The sequence below is a fragment of the Lasiosphaeria miniovina genome, assembly GCF_030549165.1.
Source record: "Lasiosphaeria miniovina strain SMH2392-1A chromosome Unknown B0T26scaffold_3, whole genome shotgun sequence".
NCBI classification, from domain to species: domain Eukaryota; kingdom Fungi; phylum Ascomycota; class Sordariomycetes; order Sordariales; family Lasiosphaeriaceae; genus Lasiosphaeria; species Lasiosphaeria miniovina.
The window spans coordinates 4060987-4073578 of NW_026848222.1; the positions used below are offsets into that span (position 1 = coordinate 4060987).

The following is a 12592-nucleotide window of genomic DNA, read 5'->3' on the forward strand; positions in this document are numbered from 1 at the left end:
GGTACTCGTAAGCTCTTGCCGTCAGTAGTATCGTCGATTACCTGGTGCAACGCGCGGGATCTCGCCGACGGGTGTCGCTTGGGCGAGTCAATTGTGCAACTGGCGTCGCTCCTTTGCGCGCGCTTGCCGTCACCATCATGTTGCTTTGGACAAAACTGCTGTTATTATTTCGAACCCTGTAAGTCGTCGGCCAGACAACCAGCCTTGGGAGCTGGGGGCTTGGGCCCTGGGCGGATCCCCAAGCGGCAATGGCTATGATATGGTGATTTCCAGCGCCACCCACGTGATCCTGTCATGGTGCAAGCTTCAGCCCCACCTTTCTACAGATACTCGATCCAGTTGTTGCAACAGTGCGACTTCACTTGCAGAACAGCAAGACATCATGCAATGCAACTCGAAGTCTCAGAAAAACCCCCTTCGCGATTTGCCAAGTCCTGCCCACAAACACAGACGCCAAGCATCTCGGTCTGTAATGGCACATTAAACCAAGATCTCGTTGTCATGAAAATTCAAGTTACGTGCTGTCCGCTCTGAATACAGCTCCCAAGCCAGCCGCCGGATGGTCTTTCCTTTATTTGGACTTCGCAAATGCCTTGTTCATTCTGTTCTGTATTCCGCGATAAAACGAACATCTTCCCCAACTCAAGTTCGCCGGTCAATCTCGGCATATTAAATAACTGGATAATATCCGCACCCAAGACTCCAATTTAGAAACCGGGCATCCGTTCCCCTTGTACCATTTCCAACATGAACCCCATCAGCATTCATCGATTCGTCATCACCGTCATCACACCTGGAAACGCCCAGCCAGTCAACCAACCCAGGCAACCCAAGACATGATAGCAAACCATCCGAATCGCCCAAACTAACGCACACAAGAAGAAACTCGAACCCGGTCCGAAACAAACCCCGCATTTTCATATTATTCATACGGATACGGCGGTCCTTGGAAATCGTCATGGCCCGCCCGGAATCCTCCAGGCGAGTGTGGGACAGCGATACTCGCTCTCCGCCTGCCCAGGTGGGGGCCCGCTAGCGCCGGCGCCAGCCGCGGGCTAAAGTCTCGGGGCACGGCCGTCTGGGTCGTGTTTGACTCCTTTCTGAGCATAAAATTGAGCGCCCTGCGGTCGCGCCCTCCCGCCATGGCCACGTCTTCCCAGAGGTCGCTGCGCCTGGACGGCCGCGGCGCCTCCCACGCCACGTGCTGCTGCTGCGGTCGGCGGCTCGTGCTGTTCGGATGCACTAGGTACGAGTACCCGCCGTCAACGTCGACTTGGATGTTGTCGAGATCGTCCTCTGCTTCGTGGTCGTGGTCGTGGTCATGGTCGTAGTTGTGGTCGTGGTCGTGGTCGTTGTCGTGGTCGCGGTCGTAGTCGTCGTAACCATAGCCATGGTCGTCGTAGTGGTAGGACTCGTTGTGCCGTCCGAGCCGCTGCCGCTCCATGTCGCGCTCCAGCATCTCGATCTCGAGCTGCAGCGCCACGTCGCCGGGCCGCACGCGGCGCACGCTCGGCCGCCGCTGGATGATGCGCGGCGGTAGGCGTGTCGGCAGTGCGCGGTGGTGGTGGTTGCGGCTGTGGTGATGCAGCTGCACCGCTGGGGGAGGTATAGGCACCGGCATGGGCGCCGGAGCCGGCAGCTTAGACTTCATGGCCGTGGCGATGGCGACGCGGTCCGCCATGTCGCGCAGGTCCGACCGCTCGTCGGCCCGCCCCGCGTGGTACGCGTTTGTTGTGATCATGTTGATCTCGTCGAGGTCGACCTCCAGCAGCGCCGCTGCGTGCCCCCCGACACCAGCTCCTCCTCCCCCGCCGCCGCGCAATGCCGCCGCCGTGGGCAGGAGCTCGTCCGTGATGACATGGCCCTCGTGCCGGCCGCGCCTGTGCAGAGGCATCTTGGGCTGGATCCCGAAGTTGGCCGCCGTGTTCGTGAAGTGCTTGGCCTTCTTGGCCTGGCCCGATCCCGGGCCGAATTCGCCGAACGACGAGCTGCTCGAGTTGGCCGACTCGATCGACATGTCGTCGTCATATTCGTCATCAATCGAGTAGACAGAGCATGAGGATTCTGACGAGCTCGAAGGCCGACGCTGCTGCCGCCGCGGGGGCTTGGCCGAAGGCCCGCGGTTGCTGCCTTTGCCGCTGCCATTCTTGCCTGCCTGGACTCCCGTGTTCTGCATTTCCTCCTTTGGAGGGAGGGAGTGGCGGCTTGGCGGAGCTGCTGGAGGCTTTGGAGGGAGGGAGTGGCGGCTTGGCGGAGCTGCTGGAGGCTTTGGAGGGAGGGAGTCTTGGCTTGGCGGAGCTGCTGGACCCTTTGGAGGGAAGGCATGCGACGGCGGCGGTGGCTGCTGCTGCTGCTGCTGCGGCTGCTGCTGCGGTGTCGGACCGCCGCCTTTGTTTCCAGGTGCTCCGTTCCAACCCGCTGGAGGGACAGCCGGGTACCCAGCTGGGTGGCTGGCCGGATGATGGCTGGGCTGCGGAGGGAATCGCTGCTCCGGGTCGAGCAGAGCCGGCTGGGGCTGCAGGCGGCCTCGCGCGACGGCCTCGCCTTGCTGTAAGAGGAGGGCTAGTGCGTTGACTTCGGGGCGGGGCGTCTGCTTGTAGTAGGCCGTGAGGCTGACCTCCTCGGGGGCGTGCTTCTGCGCCGTGTCCCTCGGCGACGACGATGAGCCCTGTCTTGCGCCCCTGCGGTCTCGGACGAACACGAACCCCTTGTCGGCGACGTACTTGGGCGTCTTCCCAAGCTTAGCCCTGTCCCTCCCTCCTTCCTTGGCCCTCTCCCTGTCCTTGTCCTTGTCCTTGGACTTGGACTTGGACTTGAGCTGGTGGTCGATCTGGACCAGATTGATCTGGTATCGGGGGTCGTGGAAGCGGCGCTGGAGGTCCTCGAGAACCAACTCGACCTGCCTCTGCTGGTCGCCGCTGAGCGTCGCCTTCTTGTCGCTCAGCGTGTGCGTGTGCTTGTTGAGCTTGCGCACTTGCCGCGCCGCCTCATCCTTAGACGTGCCCAACACCTCAGTGCGCTTCACCCTAGTCCACGTCGTCTTCTTCTTGCCGCTGCTGCCATTGTCGTAGGCGCTCTCGTCGTCAACCGCCTTCTCAAATCGGTAAATGTAGTATTTCGAGAGCGCCTCGCGCGCCTCGGCCGCGGTGAGCGGCCGCTCCTCCCGGAGGTCGCAGATCTTGACGGTGTAGTCCTGCTGCAGCGGAAGGGGTTTGTCCATGTTGTGCTGCTGTTGCTGTTGCTGCTGATGCTGCTGTTGGGTTGGCATGGCAGGGCGCTGCCAACCCAATGTCTGAGCTCCCATGGGCCGAGGGTTCGCGTTGATCACGCGGGGTAGCTGTTGCCCGCCGGGCGGCATCCGAATCTCAACGGGGGCTTCTGATTGCCCCTGCATCGGGTTCTGGTTGAGCGTGATGAAGCCGGCCATCTTTGGGAGATGTCAAGGTGAGGATCTGGTCACAAGGGATGGCTATGGTCTTGGTTGCCTCTTCCTGCTGGGCTGGGCGAATGTGCGTCAAAGTTGAAGTGAAGGGCAGCTCACTTGTACCAAGACGGGCAGTGGTTCCCTCCCATCTGACGAAAGTGAGGCGAGCGAGGCTTGGGTAGGTGGAAGGGGCCGACTTATATTAGCTTGGGGGCGGGGCGGGGCGGGCAGCAGAGGTATCAGATCAACTGTGGCTCCGCTAGCTAACGTCTACCTTTGGCTACTGGCTTGTGCAGAGTCGATTTTCGGGTCCGGTCGGGCAAGTCAACGAAAAGAGGACAGACAGTACAGGGACGATCTTGGAAGGATTCTGCTCATAGCAACGCAGCAACTCCTACGGCCAACTGAAGCCGGGCAACTCGATTATTTATGCGCGGTTGCCCGTCTTTGCTGTGCTCATCGCTCTAACGCACTTCTTTGGACGGAAAAGAGGGAGGGAGCACTGCTGAAGAAGGAGGTGCATCACTATCACTGCATGGCTTGTTGCCTCGCTTCAGTCTGCAATCTACAAGAACCTGCATAGTAGATGTGTCGTGCAGACTTCCCCTCTCGCTGAGGATGGACTACCCAATTATAGTCCATTCGCTCATGTGGCGTCGGTTCTGGGGGAGCCTGGTTGGTCCGGTGGCAGCCTGCAGCTTGCGGAGGTGCCCGCGGCAAGGTGTCGTAGACTCACCGTCTCGAGCTCTTGATCTGCAATAGTTCGCCTCCTACCCCCTCGCCTCAGGAGATTGGTTGCCAAGACAAGGCAGCCAGCAACCTACACACCTCGTCAGTCGGGCGGACGCCTTCTTCGCCGGCTTTGCTCTCTGCACTGCTCTGCCGGGCGAAAGCTAAATAAAACCTCGCATATGCCCGCTAGGCCGGACTGCAACCTAGTGGCCAATGTCGAGGCTTGCGAGCCACCCTCTCAGACTGTGCCTCTCACGTGCGTCGACGCCCCCAACGACCCCGAGCTGTCGGTTCCTTTGTTACACCAGCTGGCGGGGCTCGCTCGACTTTACCTGCTTTCTGTACGGTTCACTTCGGGCGTCTTCGTGGTTGGGGGCTGTCTGTTCGCCCGGCATCATAGGGGAGACGAGACGAGACGAGACGAGACGAAAGAGTGCAAGTGAGTTTCTTTGGCGGCGAGCGGATCACCGTGAGCATCCGTGTTGACCGGACCATAGATGTTGCTCACATGCATGCTGTGGCATGGCCGATTGTATTATCGTGTTGGCAGCCTCGGGCACTGTTCTTGTTCTTGTTCTTTGGTCGTGTGAAACCCTGTCCGGAGGCTCTTGCGGACATTGCTCGAGAGCCTTGTATGTACGGAGTCAGTCGGCCAACCTGGGGCGTCGGATTGGATCATTGCAATGCTATCTCGACAAAGCGGCAGCGACACCGACGCCGAAAAAACTCACCCGCTTCCGTTGCCTTGCGCCCTTGCGTCCTTGCGTCCCGCCTCGCCTGCCCGGTGCACCCAACGCACAAAACAACATCAGGCTGCCAAGGCTGGTGATTTGCTTGCTCGTATTTGCCCATAACCGCCATCCCTCCTACCCACGTGGCCTGCCTGCTACGTACACCTCCGCCGGGGTTTGTTTTGTTAGCTCCAGTGACTTACAGGGGTGATTACAGTGTTTTAGTCATCTGGGCTAGCCGCATACGGAAAATAGAAACCAAGTCATTCTTCTAGCAATTTCTGTGGCAAAATACCTGCGAGTTAAATTTCGCATGCTGAACACCCCGCAGTGCAGCCAGTCGCCCACAGCCAAAAATGCCCTTTGCAATTGCAGACCTCCTGAATCCACTGCCAGAGCCACTACAAGAGCCACCACCAGAGCAATTGCCAGAACCCTCAACCCCTAAACGCCGGCATAAAAACAAAGACCTCACACGCGAAGAAAAGGCCGAAATTCGAGGCCTACGGAAGTACGCTGGTTGGACTTACGAGAAGATTGCAGAAAATACCCCCTTCTCAAACCGGCAAATCCAATCTGCCTGTAAGGAGGGCCCGTTGACACCACAGAAAAGCAAAAGTCGACGAGGAAAGATTCGAACCCCTCAGAAACAACGTTTAAAAGAATGGTTTTTAAAAGATAAACGCCGTCAATATCTTCCCCTTTATCAGCTTCAATACTACGTTCCTTTAGAGTTAGCAGAATACGGTGAAACTGCCCTTGTTCGAGCAGTCCACGATTTAGAAGGAGAATCTCGGATTCGACCAAGAAGAGTTTTCCTTACTACTGCCCATAAACAGCAGAGGCTTCGTTGGTGCCAGGAACAGCTTCGTCTCCGTCCAAATCCAGAAGATTGGGATGATTTTATTTGGTCTGATGAAACTTGGGCAATAAATGACCCAATGTGGAAAAAGCACGTTATCCTTTTCCGGGGGCAAGATCTTGCCGATTTTGCTCTTCAACGGCGGAAACCAAAAGGTTGGATGTTTTGGGGATGTTTTGCAGGTGGAATAAAAGGGCCAGGGTTTGTTTAGGAGAAGGAGTATGGAGGAATCGGCGCTAATAATTATATCGAGCATATTATTCCGCTTATTATCCGCTTCTATCGCCAGATTCAAGCCTCGGTTTTCCAACAAGATAACGCTTCAGCACATCGGGCACGGCGGACCAAAGCAGCACTCAACCTGCAAGGAGTTAATGTGGTTCGCTGGCCTCCTTATTCTCCAGACCTCTCGCCTATTGAGAATGTCTGGCCGTGGATCAAAAACTGGATTGAATGTAATTGCGAGGATATTCAGGAGCTAGATTTACCAGACCTTCGCAGGCTTCTAGAGGCGGCGTGGGAGGCTGTGCCAGAAGATCTTCTTCTACGGCTGGCACACTCGATGCCACGCAGGCTGCAGATGTGCATAGATGCTGAGGGTGGTACAATAAAATACTGAATTTTGGCTCTATACCAGGCTACTTTTATGTAGCAAGGGGCCCTTGTTAGAATGTGGGGCATGTACCGAGCTAACAAAACAAACCCCGGCGGAGGTGTACTTGCGTATTGCAATCTACTGCACATACTACGGATATTTGTGAAGTCCGATTGCCGCGCCGTGCCACTCCCACACATACAATGCCATGCCCATGCCATGCCCATGCTCGTTCCTAGCTCGCTAGCTAGGCGACCGAGAGATGTTTTGCTTCTGCCGGGAATGTGATATGTGACCAGCCCCAGTTTATACCTCCCTGTCTACTCTACGTTACGTACTTTTGTGTTTCGCCCTGCAGTGAGTGGCTCATGACGCACCGGTGGGAACGGGGAAGGAAACATATTGCATTGCATGGCAATTATGTGCCCCGCCCACCCCTCGCGCGACAATGGGGAAATGCTTTAGACGAGGGGGCTGATCGGCACCAGCCGCTCGCTCGCTTCTCTTTGCCCCGGTTCTGGGGGCGGGGTCCCGGCTCTTGGGTCGTGGGTGTCGTGGGGGAACGTTTTAAAGTTGGGCGGCCATGGCTTACCTTGGGCTGTTGATGCCTAACTTCCTTTTTTTATTTCCTTTGATCGGCAATTGTTTCATCAGGGGATCGCCGGATGTGCGCTGCAGTGTGCTTGATCTCGGTTTCGTCGTTGTCGGTGTCTGACTTGGTATCTGTAGGGTCCTCGCTTCCTTTCCAGGTGTCTTCGCATTGCCCAATGGGATCAGCTCCCGGCTCGTGAGGCGTTGGACCAGCTCTCCAGGGTCGTATGAGAGAGAGGGCAAGGAGAACACAAACACTCAAACTCGCACGCATCCACGTGTCTGAGGGTCGACGTTGCCATGGACTCGACTCGACTCGACTCGCCTCGGCTAAAATACCATTCACAAACACACATGCCACACGAGCCCCGAGTCGCCCATCTACAAGGCAGCCTCTAGTCTCTCGTTTACAGTGGCACAGTCAGCCAACTGGGTTATCGCAGGAACTCATAGTGCACGACCTCGCCTGGCTGGCATGGCTTTGACGGCCACGGCATGCACATCATCCGTATACAGCACATGAGATAAATAAACACTGACCGAAAGGAGAAAGGGAAGGAGGGGAGAAGGCGGATGCAACACCGCGCAGGGCAAAGGTGCTCTTCCCGCTCCTGCTTTTGTCTGTCTGTCTTCTGCCTGCCTGCCTGGATGTTGTGACGGTGAAACCTTCCGTTTTCTCTCCTGGTGCTCTCTTCTCTCTATCTTGTTCTTGTGTTTCGGTACGACAAATGGAACAAGGCGGGAGGCGGCAAATAAACGAAGAGGCGAAAGGCATGTACGCAGTGCAACTGTGACCGGCTTGGCACAACGGCCGAGAATCAGTCAGGCAAGGTACTTGGAAGGAGCAGCCAGGATGATGGCTGCCGAGATTGATAGATAAGACATGCAGGCAGGCCGGAATACGGCCAGATAGAGCGCCAGACTGACAGAGAAAGCAAGACTGCCAGACACAACAGCAGTAGATAGGGACTCAGACAGACATACATACAGGCCGGTAGGCGCACACATGGCATGGCATCATATGTCTAGACAGACAGCAGTCAGATGTAGCAGTCAGCCAGCCAGAGACAGGCAGGCAGGCAGCAGGCAGGCAAATACCAAATCAGTGAAACCGACAGGAGAACATAACAACAGGGAGGAAAAAGGTAAGGAACAAGAACAGGCACAAATACAGCCAGCCAGCCAGCTCAAGCACAAAGACAAAACAATACAGCCTTAGAAAAGGAGGGGGAAAAGCAAAAGGAAAGACGGCCCTACCAGAAGCAGTCCAAGTTCAGCAGCAGCAGCAGCAGCAGCAGAAATGGCTACACCTGCCTATCTTGGGGATAGATGAATGGATAACCAAGATAGACAAGCTATACAACATCCATCGACACACGACACGATACAAAACCAATACGACATCATCACCACATCACCACATCACTACATCACCACATCACTACATCACCACATCACCACATCCTCATCACTGCATTCTTATTACTACCTACCTACCATACTCGAGCGGGTGTGGTACTGCGTATAATGCAGCGACAGCAGATAAAGTCGATCAACACAACACACACACACACACACAAACTCACTCACTCGCACAGACATGTGCGGTGAAGCCCAACGCGGCCGGGTCTGGACATCCGCGGGCATGTGTTTACCAGGGTGCGCATGCTCTCTGTTGGATCCTGAAAGGAAGGATGGGCAAGAGATGTGCCGGCTCAGAAACACTTTTGCCACCGACGCTTCCCTCTGTCCTCCTGTGCTGTTTGTTCCCGCTGGGCAGCCGGTTGGGGCGCTGTAGAAGACGGCTGAGCGTCCTCCAAATCCTGTCTTTCCTTATCCGCGGCCATGGTCTCCGCGGAGGTAACCGATTTCCCGTGGTCACACAGCATGCGCCCGGATTCGGCGGTCTACAGTGCCGGCCAAGCCAAACACCTTTGCGAGCCAGCAGCACCGTGCCCTCGAAAACATTGCTATGAAGGTTCAACTTTGTTGATTCATTTCTGTTCCCATGTTTGTACTCCTGTCTCTAATAATTTCTGATCCCAACACACACAAGACATTAGCAATTACCATATACCCCATCTCTATGCCACCATGGCGCCACCCACCATCCCATTAACCACTGTATTACACCCGTCAAGCCTCCTCTTGGTCCTCCTCGTCCTCACCCTCATCCTCGTCCTCTTCCACTTCATCCTGTTCGGGCGCTTCAACCTGCTCGGGTGCTTCAGCCTCGGCCTCGACCGATGTTTCTGGCGCATCCACAACTAACTGAGGTGTTTCCTAAGCATCCTCCCTCAACACGCCCACGGCTTGGCACGTCGGGTTGTGCGGGGCGCCGCTAGTGACCCACGCGAGCGCATTGTAGTAGTAGCTCCCCGCGAACAGCCAGCACGCTTGCCAGTTGGTCAACTGCGTCGTCGACAGGTTCGTCGGGTACTCGCCATACTTGAAGTTGGAGTCGTCGGGATATCCAGGTACGTACAGCGTGCTGCCGTTGAAGCCCACTTGCTGTGCAACTCCGCCCGGCTAGTCACATCATCGGTTAGCATCCGCAGGCAACATTTAGCCTAGGCCAAAAACGAAAAGGGGACGTTGGAGCAAACAAGAACCAAAAGGGAGGTGTAAAAGGGGCAGACTTACAGTAAGCATTGGCACCGCCACATTGGTTCCAGGATTGTACGTGACCGACAGGGGCTCCGACACGTTCATGATGCCTCCAGACAGTTGCAAGGTCCAGACCAGAGATCCAGATTCCGAAGGCTGCCCGTCGTAGATGGTGTAGTTCCAGAAGAACGTCGCCGCCGACCTGTTGATGGTCGATATGTTCTTGCCGATAAGGCAGAGAGCCTCAATCGCGGCACCGGCATGGCAGGCACCAAGGTAGTTGCCGTTGAGTGTCTCGTTGGCCGACGTAAGCTTGAGCAAGAAGGGCCCGGTCTGGTTGTTTGTTTGTTGCTGTGCCAGAACCCCAGTTGAGCTCGTCAGGGCGGCGAGGACACCGGCGATTTGCGTGAACTTCATTATGAGAGAGAAAAGAGGCAAAAAGGCTACCCGACGGGAGAATCTAACGGAGACGCGGTGGCAAGAAGAAAACGGGAACAAAAGATGATGGTATCTCTGAGGCCAAAATAATCTGGGGGGAGAAAAGGCTGATGGATTGTGTTGCTTAAGTGGTTGGTGATTTTGCTCGTGATGCTCGAGTTTCCACTCTCTTCTGTGACTGGGACGAGGGAGGCCCGAGGTTATATAACCAGCGCCATGACATGACAGCGAGTTGCCACCGCGTTGCAACTGGCAACCGCAGAGGGCGCAGCGCTAGGGAATTAGGAGCGACCTCCAGGTCGACGCGGAAGGAACTCGGCGGTGTTGGGAAGAAGTGCTTGCAGAGATGCCGCGCAGCGAGGAAGCGAACACGAACAAGATGCAGGAACGACGGCTCAACTTGCAAGACTTTGGCACCGTGATGCGCCCGAGTGCATCCAGCCCGTCAGCAGGAATGCGCCAACTGGGCTATGACGATGCAAGTCGGAAGTGACGGTGGCCGGGTATACAACCGACCTACAGCTGCCCATTTTCCCGGCTGGAGGATCCAAGTCGTCCACTTGACATGACTTCCGCTGGGTATTTCAAAAATGCAACACCTAGACAGGCAGTCCGCGATCTCTTGATAAAGCTCGGAATATGTGCCGAGAGATAGGCATTAAACTTTCTCCGGGGAACGAGACAGGATGGCAGTCCATTGCCCTGGTTGTCAGATCTTGCAGATTGGGGAACTTGCGAACAGCCGTCGCAGCTAGCACCAAGTAGTCGGAGACTAAGAGCGGCTGGTTCAAGGAGAAGGAAAGAGCAGTCCGGACGGAAGTGGAACCGGCGAAGACAGACATCTCGGTCTGTCTCGTATCTGCAGCGGTCTATGGGTGAAGGGACAACAGCCCGAACCGAAACAACTCGTCCGGGGAAGGCACGATGAATGATACAGACCAACTACAGTGCCAGATGGGGATGTTAATGGCCGCAACTTCCATCGGCAGAAAGTCGGATGGACCGAATGGGGAACTCGATTTCTGCTTGTACGAGGAAATGATTATCGGGCTGTCACGTTGCATGGTTGATTCTCGTATTTGAAACTGGGTAGGTGGACATTCAGAGGGAAGGATCAGATCGACGGTTGAATTCCCGCGTGCAGAACTGAACTGACATAATTGACTCCCCTTCCTTCACGCCTTCCTCCAGCCACGCACTCAACGAATGGCATGGGAGGCACCTTCTAGACTACTTGCCTAGTCCGAGGTGGCAGTGGCAGCCCGTGCATCTGATCGAGACGCCCGGCGCGATGCGATTTAGCCGGCACTTTCCCGCGCTAAAGACAGCTTTTCTCGCACCGACGTCATGTGAGGTCTCTTTAATTCAAGAGGTGGCGGAGCTTCGATTGTTGGTGTAACCACTGCTCGCAAAAGGACCTTTCCATAGTGTCTGGACCCTAAGGGCACACTGAGTGCATTCCCAACAAGCCGTCCGAAATACATCCGTCTGACATCAGGTTGCACAGAACATCCCAGAACACGCCATGCCACATTATAGTACGCCGAGAGTTGTGGCAGAAACAGAGCTGAGAGAGTCCAAAGACCCGCCGAGAGTTCACGCAGCTCCCGGCCGCGGCAGGCTCGCCGTCTCGTTGCCGCCGCCTGCTTGAGTCCTTGGCCGCATGAAGTACCACGTGTCTGCCATGCGAAAGTCGTCGTTGCCGGTGCGCTGGAGCACGCTGCAGCACGACCGCCACCCGGATGAGTCGAGCGTCTCGACGATGCGCAGCAGCAGCAGCCGCGACTTGACCACGTCCTCGCCCTGGGACAGCCACGGGCGGCCCTTGAGCTTGAACTCGAACGAGTCGTAGCTCCAGTCGCCCTTCTGGAAGCAGTCCATGGCCTCCAGAGCCTTCTTCAGGCCCGAGATGAGCACCCCGAGATGGTCGTGGTCGGAATCGGCGCCCCCGGACAGCTTGACGTCCTTGGCGTCATAGACGACGCGGAGCCTGTCGCTCCCCATCAGCGCCACCGCCAACCAGTCCATGGGCACCGGGGGCCCGGCGTCCAGGGGCCGCCGCCGGAAGATGAGCGTGTCCTTCGCGCCGTGCTTGCGGCTGCAGACGAGGGGCGTGACGAGCTGCCAGGACTGCTCGTGCAGAAAGGCAAGGACGTTGCGCATCACGCGAAACCCGCCTACGACTTCCTGCTCGTTGGTCCAGCCGAACGGCTTGCCCTTGAGCTTGTGCTGGTAGGACTCGGCATAGGGGCCGGACGACTGGATACCCAGCGGCCAAGTGGCCAGTATGACGGGCTGGATGTTGGTGTGGATGTCGTCGGGGAACTGGAGGAAGCGGAGGCTGTCGTTTTTGTGGATGGAGAGAATGGCGAAGGCTGAGGCAGACGTGGAGCTCTCTGCCGGCATTGTCTCTTGTCACTCACTACTAGGCTGTGAGCAACGTCGTGTGAAATTGATTAGTTATAGATTCGGACTGCGAGAAATTCGAACTGACAAAACAAAAAAGGACTTTAACCAGCAGAGAGGCCGGGTTGTCAAACTTAATAAATACCAGACAATATGGAGCCCTTCCCCAGCAACGGTCTAAATAGAGGCCACAAGACAAGGAGAGG

The 12592-nt window shown here is 56.4% G+C and overlaps 3 protein-coding genes across 3 annotated transcripts; all 3 read right to left on the reverse strand.

The window, feature by feature from the left end:
• Positions 1 to 922: 922 nt before the first annotated feature.
• B0T26DRAFT_674462 (uncharacterized protein) lies at positions 923 to 3427 on the reverse strand (the record flags this gene model as incomplete). The annotated part of the gene is made up of 1 exon (XM_060439713.1): positions 923 to 3427. The coding sequence occupies one exon, from the start codon at positions 3425 to 3427 to the stop codon at positions 923 to 925; it is 2505 nt and encodes an 834-aa protein (XP_060298729.1).
• Positions 3428 to 9069: 5642 nt separating this feature from the next.
• On the reverse strand, positions 9070 to 10080 carry B0T26DRAFT_235088 (uncharacterized protein). Its single transcript, XM_060433913.1, has 3 exons — positions 9579 to 10080; positions 9208 to 9464; positions 9070 to 9152 (listed from the first exon to the last, which is right to left on the reverse strand). Exons 1-2 carry the CDS (start codon positions 9957 to 9959, stop codon positions 9219 to 9221), a joined length of 627 nt encoding a protein of 208 aa, XP_060298730.1. The 5' UTR covers positions 9960 to 10080; the 3' UTR covers positions 9070 to 9152; positions 9208 to 9218.
• Positions 10081 to 11576: 1496 nt separating this feature from the next.
• On the reverse strand, positions 11577 to 12386 carry B0T26DRAFT_739919 (uncharacterized protein; the record flags this gene model as incomplete). The annotated part of the gene is made up of 1 exon (XM_060443783.1): positions 11577 to 12386. One exon carries the CDS (start codon positions 12384 to 12386, stop codon positions 11577 to 11579), a length of 810 nt encoding a protein of 269 aa, XP_060298731.1.
• Positions 12387 to 12592: the final 206 nt, after the last annotated feature.